The sequence below is a fragment of the Mobula birostris genome, chromosome 7, assembly GCF_030028105.1.
Source record: "Mobula birostris isolate sMobBir1 chromosome 7, sMobBir1.hap1, whole genome shotgun sequence".
Lineage (NCBI taxonomy): Eukaryota > Metazoa > Chordata > Chondrichthyes > Myliobatiformes > Myliobatidae > Mobula > Mobula birostris.
Window position 1 is genome coordinate 145,639,154 of NC_092376.1, and position 23,355 is coordinate 145,662,508.

A 23,355-nucleotide genomic window follows, 5' to 3' on the forward strand; every position below is an offset into this window, starting at 1 on the left:
TGAAGATTTTGCCATGGCCCTCACAGTCCCCTGACCTAAACATCATTGAAAATCTGTGGATAGACTTCAAAAGAGCAGTGCATGCATGACAGCCCAAGAATCTCACAGAACTAAAAGCCTTTTGCAAGGAAGAATGGGTGAAGATCCTCAAACAAGAATTGAAAGACTCTTAGCTGGCTACAGGAAGCGTTTACAAGCTGTGATACTTGCCAAAGGGGGTGTTACTAAGTACAGGGTGCCCAAAACTTTTGCTTCGGGCCCTTTTCCTTTTTTGTTATTTTGAAACTGTAAAAGATGGAGAAAAAAAAAAGTAATCTTGCTTAAAGTATTAAAGAAATGTGTCACCTTTAACTTCATGCCTTTCGGAAATCAGGTCATCTTTTACTCAATTAGCTATTCACAGTAACAGAAATTTTGACCAGGGGTACCCAAACTTTTGCATATCACTGTATCAAGTTTACACATCAAGTCCATGAAAGAACAAATATCTAATTTACAAACTTATTTAAAATACATTGGTTCCGAATCTTTTTTAAAGATGGATAGCTTGGCTTGAAGTATTAAAATAATTACAAATTAGTTAATTCTTACAAAATAGATCAGTGGAGGAAGGTTCACAAAACCAATTGACTCCAATCTCATATCAAGCACCGAGTCTTAAAATAACATTTTACAAGATTCATTTTATGAGCTGAAGTAAATTAAGCATTTATAATTAAAAATACTTCAGAGACTTCGCTCAACTATTAAAATCTGCAAATATATTTGTCACACAGTAAAATTAACATTATTAAATTTTGACCTATGACAAGCTGTGATATTTAGTAAATTTATGATGGATCAATTTATGATTTGTTATATTAATGGAGCAATTAACTAACACAAAACAGATCATATATCTTGCCATCTAATCCATGTCATAATGGAAGATTGGGCTCAAACTAGTGTTATTTATCACTTTCAGCTTTAGGATATAAACAGCTTTTGTGTGTTGCTTGAATGATAATGCATGTTTGCAGTGTTATTTGTATTTGTTGATGAAAACAAGAACTACAGTTTTGTTAAAAAGTACTGACACAAAAATTCTTATCTTTTTTCCTTTTGAGCAGTATTACCATCTATAACAGGTTTCTAATAAAAATACGAAGAGGAATAATTAATTTTAAATAAACCAATTCGTGTTGAAGATCAGTAACCATCCAAATCACATTAAATTCACAGTTGATTTTCCTGCATTTTACTGCCTAAACCAATTGAATAGAACAATGACAATTTAAGATTTCTATATTGCTACTGGTCTGCAGTTTCTCTCTCAAGACATATAAATGTCACCCTTGATGCCACTGAATTATTTTGTGAATACTGTATTGCAAGATAAACACTAATCCAATGAAAATTCTGGTGCTGAGGCCATTTTACACCCATAACAGTTTACCACTCAGACAATGAATGCGTTTAGGCATGGATATGCAAACAATTCTCATAAATGCCCATCTTTGCAAATGTTAATGGTGTACACCATGAAAATTAGTTGGTAAGAGAAGTAAAGCAGAAGATAAGCATTTCAGCAAAAAATTGAAATATCTCCACTAATTCTTGGCAGATTAACATCAAACTTGGCTTCCCTTCTGTGACTTAAATTTATTTTTAAAAAAAGACCGCAGGATAGCATTTATAAATGTTTTATACTTTGAATGTCCAGTCTTATTAAAATATTCAGCAAAATATTTCCAAAAATTGTGCAAAGAGAATAACATTCATTCTGTATTAAAACGTCTGTTAAAAACAAAGAGTTGGTAAAATATCTCAGGTAAGGTCAGTGTTGTTTGATGTTGGTTTCTTCTTCCGATATACCCGCTGTCCCATTATGGTTGTTTGTAAAACCCGACCCAAGGCCATATAAGTGTCCACAGTACTTTGTATCATCGATGTTGTCTTCAAAAAATAACTGAAAAATAAAAGCACAAATATTAAGGATGGGCTTGTAGCCTCCACCAATACCAGGAATTCAAAATCTGTATGGCACAGTACAGGAACAATCACATTTTTAAAAAAAGAATGATATCTCAAAATGGCCTCAAACAGGTGGTGGCAATTTGTCCCATCAAATCCAGAAGTATAGAAGTTTTTCCTCATGTAACTCTTGTTTCTTTTGCAAAGCTTCGTTCTGTGCTCCTTGATTCTTCACCCTTCTGCCCTTTTATTCTGCATACATCCTTCACAATTTTAAAACAGCCCTTTTAGAAGTCCTTTTCAGTACTCCTTATTGAGAACAACCATGGCTTCTCCCATTTGTCTACATAACAAAACTCCATTGTGTTGGACTCATTCAGTAAATGTTAAATACCCTCTACAAAATTGTTATCTTTTCTAAAGTGTCCATCTAGAACTAGACAGAATATTTCAGTTGTGGCCAAATCAATATTGAGGTTCATCATGACTTCCTTACTTTTGCCCCATAAATAAGCTCAGTATTTTGTTTCTTTTTAATCTCTTTCTCAACCTGCCTTGCATTTTTCAATACTCTGCGCACAAATCCCCAGATGTTTGTTCCTATAATACTGTGCCCTTTAGTTTATTTTGCCTCTTCTCATTTCCTTATTATAATATAAAACTTCACATTGTTCAGCATTAAACTTCATCTGCCGTCTATCTCATGTTATTATCCTCATAGTTCACGAAAAAAAACTTCACCTTATGTGTCATCTGAAAATCCGGAAACTCTGCACTTAATTCCAAGTCATGTATATAAGTCAATGATCTCTTTACCAGCCTCTGGGCAACTCCACTGCACACTCCACTTTAATCCAAAGGCTCAACTATGCTAATACAAGGTTTAACGCAAACAAGAATCATTTCCTGATTACTTATGATGTTAATAAACCCCCAGCTCTTTAGACATCTGTGCAGTGGTATTTCTGTACAATAAAATCCAAAGGTTAAACAGAATGACAGTTTCCTGAAGTGACAATAAACTTGGTCAATGACTTTAGTGGACAAGTATAATAACCAATCACCACTTCTTGCAGTAAATCAACCACTTGTTCAGAGTTATATACGCATCCCATTAGGTGTGACTTATATATAGGAAAATAATTTTTCCGTAATTTCAGGAGAAAGGACTAAAGGCATAGGCATGCCTCAGCTGATTATTATCTGCTAGTGTCAATTCACTTATTTATATTCTGTTCAATCTGTCCAGAAGCAATTTTACAGAACTACATAAAGAACATAAAAAGTACTAATTCTGATACACTGCTTTGCTGGTTGTTCCATTCGAGCATCACACAGTAACAGATTAAATTAAAGTTGTCTACAGACAGCAGAGCTCATGAAATCCTTTTGGCTCTCCACGGAGTAATATTATTGTTTCTATGCATGGAACAAAGAAGCTAGAATCTACTTAAGAATAAGGCAAGAGAAAAGTGCCACAAAGCACAACATTTTCTTCTTTACTGGGTCTCCATCTAGGAGATCATTAAAATTACAAACCCCATTTCCAGAAATTGCATTTTCCAAAATGCAATAAAAACAAAAGTCTGCCATATGTTAATTCACGTGAACCTTTATTTAACTGACAAAAGAACAAAGAAAAGATTTTCAATAGTTTTACTGACCAACCTAATTGTATTTTGTAAACATACACAGATTTGGAATTTGATGGCTGCAACACACTCAACAAAAGTTGGGACAGAGGCATATTTACCATTGTGTTACATCACCTTTCCTTTTAATAACACTTTTTAATCGTTTTGGAACTGAGGATACTAATTGTCGTAGATTTGCAATTGGAAATTTTGTCCATTCTTGCTTGATATAAGACTTCAGCTGCTCAACAGTCTGTGGTCTCTGTTGTCTGATTCTCCTCTTCATGATGCGCCATACATTTTCAATAGGAGATAGATCTGGACTGGCAGCAGGCCGGTCAAGCACATGCACTCTGTGTCTACAAAGCCACGCTGTTGTAGCCCGTGCAGAATGTAGTCTGGCATTGTCCTGCTGAAATACGCATGGACGTCCCAGGAAGAGACGTCGCCTTGATGGCAACATATGTCTCTCTAAAATCCTACTATACGCCTCAGAGTCAATGGTAACTTCACATACATGCAACTCATCCATGCCGTGGGCACTGATGCACCCCCATCACAGATGCTGGCTCTTGCACCTTTCGCTGATAACAATCTGGATGGTCGTTTTCATCTTTGGCACGGAGAACTCGACGCCCGTTTTTTCCGAAAACTAGCTGAAATGTGGACTCATCTGACCACAGCACACGGTTCCACAGTCTTTCGGTCCATCTGAGATGAGCTCGGGCCCAGAGAACTCGCCGGCGTTTCTGCATAGAGTTGATGTATGGCTTCCTCCTTGCGTAATACAGTTTCAAGTTGCATTTCTGAATGCAGCGACGGACTGTGTTGAGAAACAGTGGTTTTCCGAAGTACTCCCAAGCCCAGGTGGCTATAATTGTCACAGTAGCATGACAGTTTCTTAGGCAGTGCCGCCTGAGGGCTCGGAGATCACGCGCATTCAACAGTGGTTTCCAAATTTGCCCTTTACACACTGAGATGTCTCTGAATTCTCTCTTTTCACAATATTATGTACTGTAGATGTTGAAAGACCTGAATTCTCTGTAATCTCGCATTGAGAAATGTTCCTTTTGCACTGACTAACAATGCTCTCATGAATTTTGGCACAACGGGGTGAGCCACGACCCATCCTTGCTTGCAAAGACTGAGCCTTTGATGGACGCTACTTTTATACCCAGTCATGATACCTCTCCTGCTGCCAATTAGCCTGCTTAATGTGGAGCCTTCCAAACCGGTGTTACTTGAATATTCTGTGCACTTTTCAATCTTATTTTAACTCTGTCCCAACTTTTGTTGAGTGTGTTGCAGCCATCAAATTCTAAATTTGTGTATGATTACAAAATACAATTAAGTTGGTCAGTAAAACTGTTGAAAATCTTTTCTTTGTACTTTTGTCAGTTAAATAAAGGTTCACGTGAATTAACATATCACAGATTTTTGTTTTTATTGCATTTTGGAAAATATCCCAACTTTTCTGGAAATGGGGTTTGTATGTCTGATGCAATACTCAGAACTCCAGGCATGAAATTGGAAACATAGAAAAAAACAATACAACAGGAAAAACATGTCTCTTAAATCTCCAATGAATGGATACATTTAATAGTATTGTTCTGGTCTCTAGAGGTACAGTACATTTTGTATGAACATTACTTCCTGTACATAAGTTTTTTAAAAATACCATTTCCTGTGCAGGCTACTTTGGATTAGATTTAAAGTACCTGATAGAAAGACATCCACCTCCATCCTCCATTTGCTCTTCACGCTGCAATATCTTTTCACGAGTAAGCTCTCGTTTAAAACATTGAAGAAAGCTTCTGTTCCGGGTAATTTTTGAAAAGGTGTTTAACTCGCTGCATAGCTTTGTACACACACACTGCGCGGGCAGTAGAGTGAAAAGATAACTGGTCTTCAAAGGCATCACCCTCAAACTGGGTAAGTGTCTGAATGCCACTGATGACAATGTCATCAATGTCGAGCAACATCGATTGCCAAATGCACTTTAGCATAATATAGATGCAGCAAGAGCCTGTGTCAGTGCTAAAGCAGCAAGAATGACTGACTTATGCCAAGCGAAAAGTTGAGATGCAAATAGAAAAAGCTCAGACAGACATGGAGAGAGCACATGTGGAGGCTATATTAAGTGCACTCAAGGAAGAGCCTGAAGCCGAGACTGCCTCAGCAGAGGCAAAGGTGTATGAAGCAGCAGCTGTCTTAGATAGTGGTGAGTAAAACAGAGAATCAGTCATGCTTTGCTGTCACAACAGCCACAGCATCTTACTAAATATTATCAAAATGTACTTTTGGCTATAAATTCCATAAACCCAAATGTAGAGGAAGAATAATTTTGTAGCACTATTTTTACTGTTAGAAAGAATCTTGATTTATTTCAGTCAAGACTGGTCATCTGTGTTAGGAAAATATACAATGTAGCACTTATTATTTTTCTGTGACTCGAATAAAATGCTAAAAGTTGTAAAGTTTTTTTTGCTTTGATCTAAAACTGTCCAGTTCAAAATTCCTAGACTAGAACATCAGATCATCAAGGCTATATCAAGTGAATAATTTACCTCAAATTGAGCTGGAACAAAAATTTCAAACCCATAAGTTAAAGGACAATACGCTGCCTGTTAAATAATCATCTAGTATGTTGATCAAAATGAGGCTCCTTCGTTAAGATTTCTACCAGCATTTACGAATGTAAATAAAACTGTAGTGACAGAAGTCTAGACGGTATGGTATAAATATGTAACAATAAACTTTCACCATCATGCAAATGTCTTACTAGGTTCATTCCCGAAGACTATTTCGCAGACAAGATTAGATTCTGATCAACTCACGTTAAATTACTGAGGTCACAATCAAGTCAATGAGTTATCCAACTGAAATATTTTTATTGTGCCACTAAGGAGATCATTCAAATGCATGATTTCTGTGTACTTTGATGGTGTGGCATTCAACTCGTAAGATTTATAACTGGGCAACGGTAATTACAACAATTAGTACAAATGCTCCCAGAAGATCTTCTTTCTAATAAAGTCTCAACAGTCCACTGAAATTTGTATTTCTTTGAGCAATGCAGACTAAACCAATAGCTGAGGCCTGCTCTCGGTCGGGGTCGACCATGGATATTGTGTCTTAGCTGTCTATGTGATACACAAGTCAAGCCAGTACACGACGGAGAGCAAGCTGTTGCACGTGCAGCAGCCCCCCCCCCCCCCGTCCACGCAGATGACAGATCAAAAGGAACAGCCGTTTGGCACCAGCAACACTGTAGGTTCCCCGCCCCCCCCCATGAGTGCGTATACCCACAAGAGAGCGGAGGTTTTCAGATCAGAGTTTTCCTTTCCCCAGATAAACTGCCAACCACTGTTCTTTTATTAACTTGAAACATATATGGATAAGTTCAAGTTTAATTATTGTTCAACCATACACTAATATCCACGCACACGGCAAACAAAACAGTGTACCTCAGGGGCCAAGGTGCAAAACACAGTCGCTGTCTACAGCAAAGACTCATCACACCCCTTTCTGCAATCCCACCATAGCAAACACCTCAGTCAGGAATTGCTATTGACGCCAATCCCATCTGCACAGACATGGACAGACTGAACTTCCATCTATCCCAGGACACACATTTACCAAACCAGCCTCCACGACGGTCACATTCAGAAGCCGCAGGTGCATTAGATTTGATTTGGTATCTGGCTTATTGAGACCTAGTCACAGCAGGACTAAAAGTGTTCAACAACTAGTCTGCTAGTTATCAGTCCTGGAAGTCAAGTTGTTGCAATCCCATGGAAGGACTAAATGTCAAACCTAGCGAAGAGCTAGACCTTCTCTGCAAATGGCTTGGCAGGAAGTCACTACAAACACGCAGTTCACATTAATAATCCAGCTACGGGTTTACAACTGCTGTGGCAAGAGGATGGACAAATCTTATGGCTCTCCAGAGGCAATCAAAGTATCTCCCTTCAGCAGACTCAATAATTTTCAAAATCCCTCACAAAGAACTGTGGAAGCTACAGGAGTTTGTAGATCTGTTGTCAGAACTGCAAGCTGCGAAAAACAAGGGTTGCCTGCTAGGGCCAAGTTTCTTGAACACAGCGAAAGGAATAAACCTTATATAGTGGAGAAACTACTGAACAACATTAAAGAACAGTGGATAACTGGAGGGTTTAAGTATAAAATGGAGCACCATGCCACCTATCTGCCATTTTCATTCTTTGTGGAATTAGTCTACCACTACGCAGAAATGCAAAATGACCCTAGTATTGCATTTTCAGAAGGTGTTTGCTTTCAACTTCTGACAATACCTCATTCTCCATCAAAAGCATGTGGCTGCCTGTAGGCAGACAAATCTCAAGATGTATAATCTATACATTCTTTAACAATAAATGTGCTTTGAATCTTTGAAGACCAAAAAAACCAGCAAAGCTGAAATAGAAAACTCTATCATGAACCCTGGTAGACAATTCCTTGTCCAAAAGAAACCTCACCCCTTAAGGAAATACAGAGGATTCAGAGAAAAAACACTTTGCAGACTGGAGCACTTTCTAAAGGAGCACTCAATAGGTTTCAAGTATGGTGCTTCATCAGCACACTAAGCAAAAGAACTGTGAAGTTATCATACACTACACTGAGTGCAACAGTGACCAGCACACTTCAGCACTTCACTCAGGGCCAGCACCTTGGTCTACGACTGGTTCCAGAACATCCCAGCAGAGCACAGTGGGGAGCCAGCTCATCGTCCATCAGATGTAGCCACCTCCTCATGCACAGAGGTATGTGGGATAGGGGTCCAAGGCAAATTCTGTTCTAAAGTATGCCCAGCCAACATCCTCAGCAAAAAAAAAGGAACATGTGATATCAGATGATCAGAGAAATGTGTTTTCAGCAAAAAAAATCAACATTCTTCATATTTATTCAGTATTCAAAGTTCTGTTTCCCCATCAGAAGTTGTCAGAAAAAGAGCCAGTGGATTTGTTGTGGATTCAATAGGAGGGAAAGTCTGCTTAATCTTGCTAACCCTCACTTGAGTGTAACCATATCCCAGTAACAGGGCTGAAATCCCAACTCCTAAAGTTACAAGCCATCATTCACATCTTAAGACCATAGCCGACAAGACCCCCCCACACTTAACACTTCTGCTGAGATTCTCCTGTTGTTTGGCAGACACCATCCGTGTACATAACGTAGTACGTGAACCGCGCAATGGTCGGCACAGTGCACCCCATGCCCAACGACTGGACCTGGGCTGGGTCACAGTAGGTGAAGTCTGCCCTGTTGGTGCTCATCTGCCCACTGTCAGAGCATTCAAGACTCATGTCCTGGAGAACATTTCAGACCCTGTGAAAGTGGAATCTGTATGAAAGAGAAGACTGTAGGTCAGCAAACCAAGCACCCTGAAATGCTTGCCTCTGCTTAACCAGATTTAGGCAAGCTGGTCTTCTGCTACTCAGATGATGATAAGCCGGCACCCTCCCTCGAAGAGGAGGTCTTCCTTCGATTCATGAACAAAGGCGAGTCAAACAATTGGGTAGCTCCCCTTCCTTTTCACTCGCCACAAAAACTCCTACCAAGCAAGAGCGCAGGCCCTCAGTCGACTCATGCTCCATGGATGCATACGAGAAGGAAACCAGAAATGAAAGATCATTATGCAGAAGTTCATGGAGAGACTCTTCATGAACAATCAGAGTTGGTGCCTCCACCAGGTCCAAACAAAAAAAAAACTGGTATTTGCCCAACTTCGGTGTCCCAGAAACTGGCACAAACACAAACGGTCTTTGATTCAAGTGTAGAGTTCAAAGGAACAATGTTCACTTGCGGGACCTGCTCGGGGTCCTCATGCGTTTCAGAACCAAGTCCATCGCAGAGATGGCAGACATGGAACAAATGTGCCACAGATTCCTAGTGAGAGAGGATCAGAGAGATGATCTCAGATTCTTGTGGGTTCCTGACCACCAACTGGACAATGGGATTCTGGAAAACCACATGAGAGTTCATGTATTGCGTAAACTGCCTCAACAGCTGTGGCGATCTATAGACTTAAGAGGCTAGCTGCTGAGGGAGAGAAGGAACTTGGGACTGAATTATGGAGGTACTTAGGAAGGCATTTCTGTGTAGATGATGGACTTTAATCAGTTTCTAGTGCAGAAGAAGCAGTCAGTATGCTGAAAGTAATGACAGACATGTTGGCGCAGTCTAATCTCAGACTGCATAAGGTCATGCAACGTTTTCCATCTGAAGATCTGGCCAAAGGTCTACAGAATCTTGATCTTGGACAGGACCTCCCAACTATGCAGCACAGTCTGGGCCTTGGGTGGTGCCCTGTTACTGACACCCTCACTTTCCAGGTCACTGAGACCAAAAGATCCTTCATGCGGCACGGCATGCCATCGACGATCAACAGCATATTTTACCCTCCTGGGTTTGCTGCTCCTGTCAGTATCCAGGGAAGCTTCAGGTTAAGAGAGCTGATCATGGACACGTAGATGGGATGTCCTGCTCCCTATAACAGTGGTGTTTTTCTCTTCAGGATCTTAAAAGTTTGAAGATTCCAAGAAGCTACACAACAATTCCATTACCTACAGCTCAAAAGAAAGAGGCCTGTGTATTCTGTGATGCGTCAGCTAAAGCCATTGCTGCTGTTGCACATCTGAAGGTCACAGACGTTACTGGATATAGTTCAGTTGTATTTATCCTGGGCCAGCTAACGCTCGCTCCCAAATCAAATCTCGCCATACTTGAACTTGGTGCTGCTATTCGAGCAGTTGAGATGGCAGAGATGATAATCAAAGGACTAGATTATATCAAATTCTCTACTGACAGCAAAGTTGTGCTTGGCTATACATTTAATGAATAAGAGGATTCCATGTTATGTATATAATCAAATCCAGAATATCGGGCAATCAACCCCAAAGAGCCAATGGAACTACTGGTCTCAACCTGGCTGGTCATGCCACAAGAGGGCAAGCTAATCTGCTCACCCTCTCCTCGTGGTTAACTGGCCCAGCACTTCTTGCTGATCTCCACCAGAAACATCACCAAGGCTGGTATTTTCAAAGTGAGAATGGTTAAAGACTGTGCAGTAAGACTGTTTTCAAGCCCAATCTCTGAGACTATCTTTCTTTCGTCAAACACTTAGTTAGATCATTTGACTTTTAGCTTCAGTCATTAAGTTTGACATCCCACAGAAACCATGTGGCCTCTAGAGATACATTTTGAATGAACATCATTTCCCATATGCAAGCTGTGTTTTTTTTTAAAATATCATTTCCAGCACAGGTTAATTTGGATTTCAACTTGAAGCACATGGTGGAAAGACATCCATCTCCATCCTCTCTTCATTTGCCCTTGAAAAGGCAATAACTTTTCACAAATATTATCTTGTGTTTAACTCCTTGCATAGCTTTGTACATATGCACTGTGAGGGCAGTAACACTATGATCAATTTATTTTTTTAAAAATTCTCATGACAGAAGTAACTTTCATACCTCCCTCATTCGGAAGAAAGCCATGCCTGTCAGAAGTGAGTCTGAGCCTGCCTGATGCTGTCTCCCAATTCGCTCCAACTCAAGTTGTTCAGCAACTTCTTGTAGACCGCCCTGTGGAGAAATCCATTAACTCTTAAAATTGGCTGCTAATTTTCAGACTGAATGGTTTAAGCAATTCAATCACTCTGACTGAGAAAAGAGACCTACAAATTGTTTTGCCAGCCTGCTGCTGCAAACTGGGAAGCAGACTACTTTTTATAGACTCTTCCTTTTAAGGATATTGGTGTTTACATACTAGGCCATACCAAAGCCAGTCCGCCATCAAATTCCAGAATAGTCCATAAACACAATCTCATTATTCCTCTTCTGCACTATTTATTTTTGCAGCTTACAGTAATTTTTTATCTCTTACATCACGCTATTGCTGCAAAACAAATTTTACATGTCAGTGATAATGTGCCGTAAGACTGTTTTCAAGCCTAGTCTCTGAGACTAATTCTGATCCTTCCTCTCATGTTAAAATGGCGACTCACAAATATAAACATACAAACACTAATCTTATTCTGTGAATCTACATGAAATAATTTCAGCAAAATTAAAAGTGAACTTGCTAATTTAACACCTCTTAATGATTATGTCCCTTAACATTGTTTAATTTCATAACCAGCACAGCAAGAAAACATGTGATTTATGTTCAGCTTTAAAGTAGTACCTTTAGGCTTTTGCAGCTTTTCATCAGGTATTTCACATCATAGATTGCTGGAAAGAACAAATGTAGGATGTCAAAGAACTCTTGCTCTTCTTCAGGCAGTCGTGAGTGGGTTAGAAGTTTAATTAAGTAGCCGAAGTCATAACCACTGCAATATAAACAATTTTCATTCTTAATGAAATGTTCAGAATAAAGGCATCCGTTAGTCTTGCGAGACCGTGGATCCGCGCCTGGAAAGTCTTCACCCTCCAGGGCACAGGCCCGGGCAAGGTTGTATGGAAGACCAGCAGTTGCCCATGCTGCAAGTCTCCCCTCTCCATGACACCAATGTTGTCCAAGGGAAGGGCATTAGGACCCATACAGTTTGGCACCAGTGTCGTCAAAGCAATATGGTTAAGTGCCTTGCTCAAGGTCACAACACGTTCCCTCAGCTGGGGCTCGAACTCACGACCTTCAGGTCGCTAGTCCAATGCCTTAACCACTTGGCCACGTGCCCACTGTTCAGAATATGATTCAAATTTTAAAGACATTTTCCTCAGAACAGGTTGAAAAATTTCAAAATTTAAATATTCAAAAACAAACCTCAGTGATATTTACTTTCAATGTGATTTTCGATGCAAAGTTCACTCAGAACTTTGACTCACTCAGAAAGTTACCTCAGAAAGGTAGCGTCCATTATTAAGGACCTCCACCACCCAGGACATGCCCTCTCCTCATTTCTACTATCAGGAAGGAGGTACAGAAGCCTGAAGGCACACACTCAATGATTCAGGATCAGCTTCTTCCCCTCTGCCATTCGATTTCTGAATGGACATTGAACCCATGAACACCATCTCACTACTTTTTTAAAAATTTCCTATTTTTTTGCACTACTTATTTAACTATTTAACATATACTTACAGTAATTCAGTTTTCTTTTTCTCTCTATTATCATGTTTTGTATTGTACTGCTGCCGTAAAGTTAACAATGTATGCCAGTGATATTAAACCAGGATTCTGTCTTTCCTGGCTCCCCAATACTTTCCTCAAAGGGTGCAGAAATCCATAGTTGATGAGAAAAATCTATCAGCTATTGCTTTTCTTCAATTATTAAATTATATTACATAAGTGTAACTCTTTCATACCTTGTACCATTCTAGTAAATATCAACCCAGCAAAATTATCAATTTCTGAGTGATTTAGTGAACTAGCATCCACTGGCTCACTATACTGGCTTCCAATTAAGCAACATATTGCTTCAAACTCTTCCAGTCCTATCAACCTTGTATCTGTGGTCCTTCAGTTCTGTTCTTTAACTTCCATAACTTATTGCTGCATTAATGGAGACTGTTCTTTCAGTTATGTGGATCTTAAAACCTTGAATTCCCTCCTACTCATTTTTCATTTTGCTATAAAACTTGCATCTTTGTTATTTCAATGACAAGGTATATTGGGGCAGATAAGTTATTTTTTCCTTTGTTAAGGCTCCTGTAAAAAAGCTTTGACATCTTTTGTTAAATGAAAAGGATGAAAACACTTACAGAATACTTCCTCAGTATAATTCCTGAAAATGTGAACTATTCCTTTCATGAGGGATCCTCTCTTTTATAATGAAGCAGAACAATTTGAGAGTGATTGATGATTCAAGTAGACGCAGTTCTGGGGAATGGTAATTTGGGTTGGTTCCGAATATGGTAAACTACCAAAAAAGAAACACTATTCAAATTTTGAAAGCGTTTTAATTTCAGACACCAGGGGAAATTCACTGCATTGAAAATCTGTCATACCAGACCTGTTTGGAAAGGGACATGGTAAATTAACTGTCACAAAAATAGAGCTTTACCTTTAATTGGAAGTGAATTTACTTAAAGGTGGTCCAAAATACTAAACTGAATTTCCAAATATTAACTTTGCAGGCACTAACCTGTGAAAGGAAAGCCACTTAACATTATCACAAAGGACAACCCCAGACGTCATGAGCAGCTCTGCGAAGTAAGAGGTTTCAATCCCTTCTTCTTCATGCTTTTTGAATTGGAGCCCAGAAGTCCTCAGCAGATCTATTGATTCCTGAGAGTACATATCCTCCCTACAAAACAAAAGGTTTTTTAAAAGGATTCTTTTCCTCCAATTGTAAGCTACAAAATTATCAATGACCAAACTATAGACATCAAAGTTCATATGACACAGGAGCAGAATTTGGCCCTTCAGCCCACTGAATCTGTTCCACATTCCATCATGGCTGACTTATCCTTCTCCTACCTCCTTCTCCCTGAAAGTCAATGAAAATCTACTACCTTTAAAAATAAACTTACCTAACCCTTTAAGGTTACAATAGCGTGGAAAAATTCACTGTTGCAAAAACCTACAAGAATTGCCTGTTTTATAATAAGATTTAAAGCTGGATCACTTTAAGGGAAATAAAATACAAGTCAAAGTCCACTTGGGCACTCTCAACATTTCCAAAGTTTAGCTTGTCTATTATTAATCACATAAATCAACATGGCACTGTCAAATATGTAGCATGTAAAATATGTAACTTATTTATCAAGCTCAGTCAAAGCAGTAATTAGTTACAATTCACAGCTGTCCAGGGAAGGGGAGGGGAGAAATGAAATATTGTTTCTGATCATTATCTAGGGATTGCAAGAATTTTGGGATAGGACAAAAGGAAACTGATAGTCAAGTGGCTGGTCAAGGTTCAAGGTACATTTATTACCAAAAGTATGTATGCAATATACAGCTCTGAGACTCATTTCCTCCAGACAGTCACAAAACAAAGAAAAACCAAAGAAAATCTTCCAGTAATTCCCTCCCCCTCCCTTCCCCTATCTGTATGTCACTCTGCCCCCTCCCCCAGCTGCCTATCACCTCCCTCATGGTTCCGCCTCCTTCTACTACCCATTGTGTTTTCCCCTATTCTTTCTTCTCCTTTGCTGCCCATCACCTCCCTGCCTCCCTTCCCCCACCCCTTTATCTTTCCCCTTACTGGTTTTTCACCTGGAACCTACCAGCCTTCTCCTTCCCACCCTCCCCCCACCTTCTTTGTAGGGCCTCTGCCCCTTCCCCCTACAGTCCTGACGAAGGGTTCTGGCCCGAAACGTCAACTAATCTTTTCCACGGATGCTGCCCGACCTGCTGAGTTCCTCCAACGTGTTGCAAGTGTTGCAAAGAAAAACCATCAACCTCCACCCCACGCACAGAAAAAATAGATCACACGAACGGTAACAAGATCAAAATCCCATATGCAAAAAGAAAATAGATCACGCAAATGGCAACAAGAACATCAAACCCCCCCAACATGCAAAAAAAAAATCACACAAATGGCAACGAGAAAGAACAGGCAAAAAGACAGAATATAAAAACATAAAACTGATACAGCCCAAGTGAACTACAGTCCAATCCATAAATCTTAGGCAGGTAAGAGTAATAATAAAATTAAGACCAGCAAAATACTAAGTTTTTATGAGAGATGGGAGTACATTATTTTCATAGCAGTCATAGAGTCCATTCTGACGTACGGATGCGAGACGTGGACACTCACCAAGATGATGCGGAAGTCTCTAGACGGTTGCTATACACGAATGCTCCGGATGGCTCTTGAAGTGAGTTGGCAACAGCACATGACGAACGTTGAGCTCTATAACAACCTACCGATGCTCTCCACTAAAATCGAGGTGAGAAGACTGCAACTAGCAGGGCACTGTCTACACCACTCCGAGCTACTTGCCAGCCTAGTCATCATATGAGAGCCCAAGCACGGGAGGATGAACCCTAGGCTCCCTCCCAAGACAATGGTCAACATGCTCCTAGAAGACAGCAGCGCGGCTAATGTAGATGAACTGAACACACTGATGAGGGAGAGGGAGAAGTGGAGAGTCCGTCATCGTGCCCGATGCCGGCCCCCTAGGCCTGAGTCAATGTAGTAGCGGAGTACATTATAAAAGGCCAAAAAAAGAAGTGGATTTGGCAGAATTTATGATACATACGTGAGGTTGAATTTGAAGTTGAACTGCCAAGTGGAGATTCCAGGAGGATACTGATTTTTTTCATTCATGAATGTCAGGCCTAGCTGGATGATTTTCAACAAGTCCACATTACATCGTAGGAGCTGATATTGGTAATCTACAGTGCTTCGAAATTCTCCAATAGGTCTTACCACAACACCAGGAAACTCTGTATCCTAGAAAAACAAAACAAAAAGTAGCACTGTTGATCGACTAAACTAAAATAAAAATAAACACTGCACGTGCTGGAGATCTGAAATAAAAACAGCATGTCATGAACACTGAGGAGGTCAGATAGCACAGGTCGAAATGGAAAGAGTCATCACTTCATGTAAATGACTCCTCCATGTTTTGATGGCACTTAAGCAGAACTGATGACTGAGGAATAAGCAGCCAGCAATGGACAACGCGATAACGGAGAACCATGTACAGAGAATGCCTGAACAATAAAAAACAAAACATTGGAGATAGTCAGACACTTAACAATACCTGATAAGATAAAAACTTGAAAAATCAATTCTCTGCAGATGCTGTTATGAAACTTTGCCAATACTTGTGGGATGCTCCCAGCACATCCTCAGATTGTTAATACATCAATGCAGTTCACTATATGTTTTGATGTACTGTATGTGTGATTAATAAACAAATCTAATCTAACCTACTCAGTAGTTCCAGTAATTTCTATTTTTATTTAAATTCCAGCATCCACATGCTATGAATTTTGGACCCATCACTCCAGGCATAAAGAGATCTTCAACTCTGTTTTAATTCTTCTACCAGTTACATAAATATACGGTTCCAAGTAGTTATACTTTTAGTTAAGCCTCTGTCAGCGATCATATCAATTTAAACCCCAGCACAGAACTTTGTACAAATAATTCAGTTCTTTACAGTCAGTGATGTCGTCTTTCAGGTGAAATAGCACTTCATGGACTGTGAAGTCAATTTATGGTTGTGAAAAAAACACTAAATTTTTTTTATTAGTTGTTGCATTAAACTGCATATGTAAAAAATCAATAAAACATTCTTCCTTCTCGACTTCAAAGTGAAGTTTTCTTATTTGTGCTTAATCTCCACATTACATATTTTCAATAGGTTAAGATATCCTCAAACATTTTTCCTAACTAATTATCAATTTGCAGGACCCTCCCCATTACTTTAACACAAAACAGTGCCTGCAAATTGTACTTCATTGCTCCTTAAATTGACTCAGCAATAAAGACCATCAGGACATTCATATGTATCACACCATTCAGCAGCATCATGTCTTCATGCCACTTTCTTGCACAATAATTCCTGATTTTCATAGTGTCCAAATATCCCCAACATTTGAATCATCAGAGGCTACCTTATACTTGTATGTCAAACTGCAATACTTTCTTCAATTCATTCTCAGTGTTTTTCCCCCCACTCCATTTACAGTAAGATATCAGGCGTCAAAAGTAAAACACTTTCACGTGGTTCAAAAATAACTTGCCATGGCGATATAGTTGTACTTCTGAATAATTAGACGAATTTGTCCCATTTCTTCTTCCAGGTTATTTGCCCATACCTCACGGATTACCTGACTGTGGTCTTCTGCCTCTGGCATTCTGAATAGATTGCTAGTGGGCTAATATGGTCTGGAAAATAAAAATATGCAGTTTTAAATTAAATACAAGATTCTTCTATTCCATTTTTAAGATGTTCAGGAACAGAACTTGTTTGAAAAAAAAAGTGTGTGTGCATTGCAGTCTGCAAAATATCAAACAACTTTAGGTGAATCCACATTTCTTTCTGACTTTATCAGGACTGGTCATTTTTGCTCACTGTTGATTTTCTTCCCAGTAGGGCAGATAGTACATTATAATATTAGCAGCATATTACACAGACAAAAAAAGCTTAATTGACCCATCAGAGAAACTCCCTTTGTTCCATTCACCTTCCCCCACCTTCTCAGCTATCTAGTCTAATTGGATTCTTTCATTTTCTGTTCGATGAAAGGGTTCAGGTATGAAACACTTATTATTTTTCTTACCACCGATGTGGCCTGAGCTGCTTACTTTTTCCAGCACTTTTTCTCAATTTCAGATCTTCATTGTCTAGTATTTTTTGGTTATGATTTGTGCATAGAAAGACGTCGCATGAATTTGATTCAGTATTCCTCCCTCCCCCCCCACCGCCACAAGAGATGACCAAGATATTTGACAAGGGCAGAGTAGTCAACATTGCCTACAAGGCCTTGGGAAGGTTAGATCACGTGGGATCCAGGGTGAACTTGCTAACTAGATACAAAGTAGGAGTCGGGGAGGAGAAGATGGTGGCGCGGCCGCTCTGAATTGATATCGTATTTGTTAAACAGGGGCCGTGCACAATCCTGATTTGATGGAGACAGATGTGAGAAGCACGGAGGGACATCTGGAGAAACTTCTGAAATGCCTGCTTCACTGCCGCTGCGTGATTGAGAATCTCCGGAGGGGAAGGCCCCAAATCCTCCGCTTTGCCTATTACCAGGGCCAGGGTCGAAGCACTCGGCAGAGATGGTGCTCGGTGTCGGAGGCTCGAAGGTTTCGGACAGACTCAGAGTCGGACTGTGGTTGGGTGCTTCCAGGAAGCTGCATCGGCAAGTTTGCGGCGCTGGAAGCTCATGGCAGGGAGAGTTTCTCCCTTCAACCGTCTCTGCGTGAGATGATGGGACTTTTGAAAGACTTTGAGACTTTTTTTTTTACCGTGCCCATGGTCTGTTCTTTGTCAAATTACGGTATTGCTTTGCACTGTTGTAACTATATGTTATAATTATGTGGTTTTTGTCAGTTTTTTTTAGTCTTAGTTTGTCTTGTGTTTCTGTGATATCATTCTGGAGGAACAAATTGTATCATTTCTTAATGCATGCATTACTAAATGACAATAAAAGAGGACAGCGTGTCCTCATAATCTAATCTAGTGGAGAGTTTTTCTCATACCGGAAGCCTTTGGCTAGTGGTGTGCTGCAGGGATCAGTGCTGGACCCTCTGTTGTTTGTCATTTATATTAACGATTTGGACAAGAATGTTGTCATAATTGGTAAATTTGCAAATGACATAAAACCAGCTGGATAAGTGGATAGTGAAAGGGTTATCCAAGATTACAAAAAGATCTTGAACAATTGGGAAACTGGGTCAAGGAATGGCAAGTGAAATTTTACTTGGGTAGTTGTTAAGCGTTGCATTTTGTTAAATTAAGCCGGGGCAGCACTTGCACTTTAAATGACAGTGCCCTGGAGAATGTTGTAGAAAAGATCAAAACAGAAAGTACATAGTTCCCTGAAACAGGTACACAGGTTGATAAGGCAATTACACCAAACACAACCTTTGTCAATCAAGGCATTGAGTACAGGAGTTGGAATGTACAGTTGCAAAGTGACAGCACACTTGGAGTATTCTGTGTGGTTCTGGTCACCTAGTTAAACCAAGAATATCATTAAACCAGAAAGGATGCAAGAAAGGTTCGCAAGGACACTACAAGGCTCAAATTATAAGATAGACTGGGAGAGTTTTCTACCCAAAGTATTGAAGGGTGACATTATAGAGGTATATAAAATCAAGAGGGACATTAATGAGGCCACAGAGAGGGACAGTACAGTTCTATTCCCCAGGATAGAGCAGCCTACAGGTAGAGAGCACAGAAAATTTAAGATAAGAGGGGAAGATTTAAACAGGATTAGAGGGGCATGTTTTCCCACAAAGATGATGGTGGGTATATGAAACAAGATGTCAGAAGAAAGTGTAAAAGAGGGTAAAATTACAACACTTGAGACATTTGAACAGGGGAGAGCTAGAGGGGGTACAAGCTAAATGCAGGCAAATGGGACAAGGTTAGGTAGGCAGATTGGTCAGCATGGATGTGTTGATTTGAAGGGCTTGTTTCCATGCTTTACATCTCCAGAGTTATGTGGTAGTTTTCTCAATTTCTGGACATCAGTAACATGCAAACAATGAAGTACACTTGGAACATTAAGCAGGTCCACAGAGTGGGAAAGACTTCTATCGATTGAACCATTTGTTTTGTTTTCCCCTCTCTACACATTGGGTATTTGACAGTTTCTTTGGGGTCTCTTTGTTTTGTGGCAACTTGCAAGGTGACAAACATCAAGATTGTATAATGTATACATACTTTGAACTTTTAAACTTTGAGCTAAAGAGAGATGATAGTGGATATGACCCTGGGAGATGGCAACTGGGGGGGGGGGGCAGGTGAGGGACAAATAAATGGCAGACAATCTTAAGTATTTTGCATCAGTCTTCACTGTGCAAGATACGAGCAGTACGCCAGAAATTATAAACATGGCGGAGCAGAATTGAGTGTAGCAGCTATTAATAATGAGATGATGCTTGAGAAGCTCAAAGGTCTGAAGGTAGATGAGTCACCTGGATCAGGTACACCACAACCAAAGGCTTTAAAAGAGGTTAGCTGAAGATTGGTAGTGACTCTTCAGGAATCACTAGATTTTGGAATGATTCCTGAGCCCTGGAAAATTGAAAGTGTTACTCCACTCCTTGAGGGAGCAAAAACAGGAAATTACAGGCCAGTTAGTCTGACCTCATGGTTTGGAAATGTTGGAGGATGACGTTTCAGCGTACTTGGAGGCACATGATAAAATAGACCAAATTCTGCATGGTTTCCTTCAGGGAAAATCCTGCTTCACAAATCTGTTGCAGTTCTTTGTCTATGCTGCCTGTTATTTCCTCAAAGGAGAGATAGTGGATGTTGTTAGTCATAGAAAAGTACAGCACAGAAACAGGTCCCTTGGCCCAACTAGTCCATGCCAAAGTATTTAAAATGCCCACTCCCATTGACCTGCACTGGGATCATAGCACTCCATACCTCAACCATCTATGTACCCATCTAAACGTTGAAATTGAGCTCACCTGCACCAGTTGCACTGGCAGCTCACTCCACACTCCCACCGACCTCCAGGTCCCCCTCATGCTCCCTCTTAAACATTTCAATTTTCACCCTTAACCCACAACCTCTGATGTAGTTCCACCCAATCTCAGTGAAAAAAATCATGCTTGCATTTACCCTATGTATAACCCTCATAATTCTGTATACCTCTATCAAACTCCCCTGAATCTTCTATGTGCCAAGGAACAGAGTCCGAACCTATTCAATCTTTCCTTATAACTCAGATCTTCCAGGCCCAGCAACATCCTTATAAATTTTCTCTGTACTCTTTCAACCTTATATACCTCTTTCCTGCAGGTAGGTGACCAAGACTGCACTCAATATCCAAATTAGGCCTCACAAATGTCTTATGCAACTTCAACATAGCATCCTATCTCTTGTACTCAATACTTTGATTTGATTTATGAAGGCCAATGTGTCAAGGGCTTTCTTTCCAAATCTATCTACCTGTGATGCCACTTTCAACGAAGTACGAACCTGCATTCCCAGATCCCTTTGTTCTACCACACTCCTCAGTACCCTGTAACAATCAAATTTACCAGCCAGAACTCCCATAAATACCAAATCTGAAAAACTGTAGAAAATTTACATCGTAGGAGGCAGCCATTCTGACCATTAGGTCTTTATTATTTGAAAAAAAATCGATCAAATCCATCAATTCCCAGCACTAGATTCACAGCCCAACATTTCCTGTACAAATCTGTACATGTGTTTTCGCTATCCTTTCCTGGACACCATTACAGTTGTTTCAGCACTTCCTAATCGAATGTTAATTGAAAAAATATTAGCTATGCACCCAGAATTAACATTTTCTTCCGTTCACTCTTGTTTGAAATTGCCCGTTGGCATCTCATGCAGATTTTAAAACCTCGTCCAAAAGACGTCACTTCTGCCAGTGCAAATAACTCATGCACGAAATGCCAGCCTTATTTTCAAACTCATCTTCAGTGGGGCAAATGACCAATCCTCTAACGCAAATGAAAAAGGCCGTCCTTGCACCCACAGCTGATACAAATTATACAAGAAATGACCTTACACGTGCATGGCCAAAAAGACCTTAACTGGATATAAAATTGTAACTAATTCAAGCAAGAAGTTACTTGCAGATTTGATCATGTTCAGCATTTATTATTCTGGTTCCAATTGTGCATTTTACAAAACAAATTTCACTATGGATCATAGTACGTATACCGATATTGCAGGGTCTTTCCATAAAACGCACAATATTCTTTTTCCGAGCAATCTAGGAGGTTAAGTTCATACACATGTAACACATTTAGAGGAAGATATGGATCAGCAACGTTAGGCCCCAAAATAAGCGTAGTTATTTAAAATGTTAAGTAAAGTACATTTGATGCTGGTGCAGTCGGCTCATCCGTGTTGCTCACGGGAACCAGTGGGAATGTTTGCAAAAGCGGGCCGAAGCCAGTCTGGATCGCTCCTTCGGGAGTAATGTGACCATTCCCGCTTCTCAAACCAGCCTCCAGCAACACTGCAACCTCCGCATTCACTTACCTGCTAGACGTAAACCCTGTATGCAGTTAACCCACTGATTCTCAGAGCACGTAAAATGACCACCAACAAATTCCTTTGATCATCTCCCCAATTTCGACAATGTCCGAGCCACCCCGGACCAAATTGTTAAACCCAGCAACAAAGCGCGTGCGCAGTCAGAAGAAGGCGGGGCCACAAACCAAGCGACACGTCATTCATTCATTAATCACTATACTGCAAGACGGAGGAGCCGAGGTATTGCAGTCTACATTCCTCAGTGCAAAACTAGTATCAGGAAAAGAACATCAAACCATTTATCAGTGTATATAACAGAATTAATGGCAATATTGAGTGTATTATCTTGGATAGAAGAAAATAATATCAAAAAGGCTGTAATCTGTTCAGTTTATCTGCATTAACCTCGATCAAATTAAGAAAATCAGAAAGTAGACAGGATATTTTATTGGAGATTTTATGCAAGTTATATGCACTGACCAAAAATGGGGTAGAAGTAAGCTTTCTTTGGGTTCCTGCTCAATGTGGAGTGAAGGGTAATGAAAAGGTGGGGATAGTATAGCTAAACAATCGCTCAAATCGTCTATAATAGACGTCCAGATCCCTCTTAGCAAAGCGGAAGTCAAGAGCATTACTAAAACACGTATTGAGGAGACATGGCAGAAGCATTGGGATGAGAGTGAAACAGGGAGACAACTGCACAAAATACAGAGGCAAGTCAGATACAAAAGATTGTCAAGTGGATATAGAAAGACAGAAGTGATCATCAGTCGTTTGAAAATTGGACACACTAATCTTAATTACACATTACACAAAATAGGGAAACATCCAACTGGGTTGTGTGAATACTGTAATCAACCAGAAACAGTTGAAGATGTATTGATAAAATGTAAGAAGTACCAAAAAGAAAGAGTGAAGATGACAGGAGCGCTTAAGATAAACAAAAAATACTGATTTGGGTATAGAAGACATTTTAAGTGGGAATTCAAGAGAAATACAGATCTGTATCATGAAGTATCTGAAAGACTCAGGTTTATTATATAGAATATAGGGAATACAATTATTTTACTTTCTCTTGTTTATCCAATGATCCACACTCCAGTCTAGGTGGCGGTAATGCACCTAAAAGCTGGTTTGCCAACCGCCATAAA

The 23,355-nt window shown here is 39.9% G+C and overlaps 1 protein-coding gene across 1 annotated transcript; it reads right to left on the reverse strand.

Moving 5' to 3' along the window:
• Window positions 1-403: 403 nt before the first annotated feature.
• LOC140200482 (CCR4-NOT transcription complex subunit 7-like) lies at window positions 404-22,352 on the reverse strand. The gene is made up of 7 exons (XM_072263870.1): window positions 22,211-22,352; window positions 17,250-17,394; window positions 15,755-15,948; window positions 13,693-13,854; window positions 11,793-11,937; window positions 11,081-11,191; window positions 404-1,948 (listed from the first exon to the last, which is right to left on the reverse strand). The coding sequence occupies exons 2-7, from the start codon at window positions 17,361-17,363 to the stop codon at window positions 1,817-1,819; spliced, it is 858 nt and encodes a 285-aa protein (XP_072119971.1). The 5' UTR covers window positions 17,364-17,394; window positions 22,211-22,352; the 3' UTR covers window positions 404-1,816.
• Between the last annotated feature and the right edge of the window lie 1,003 nt (window positions 22,353-23,355).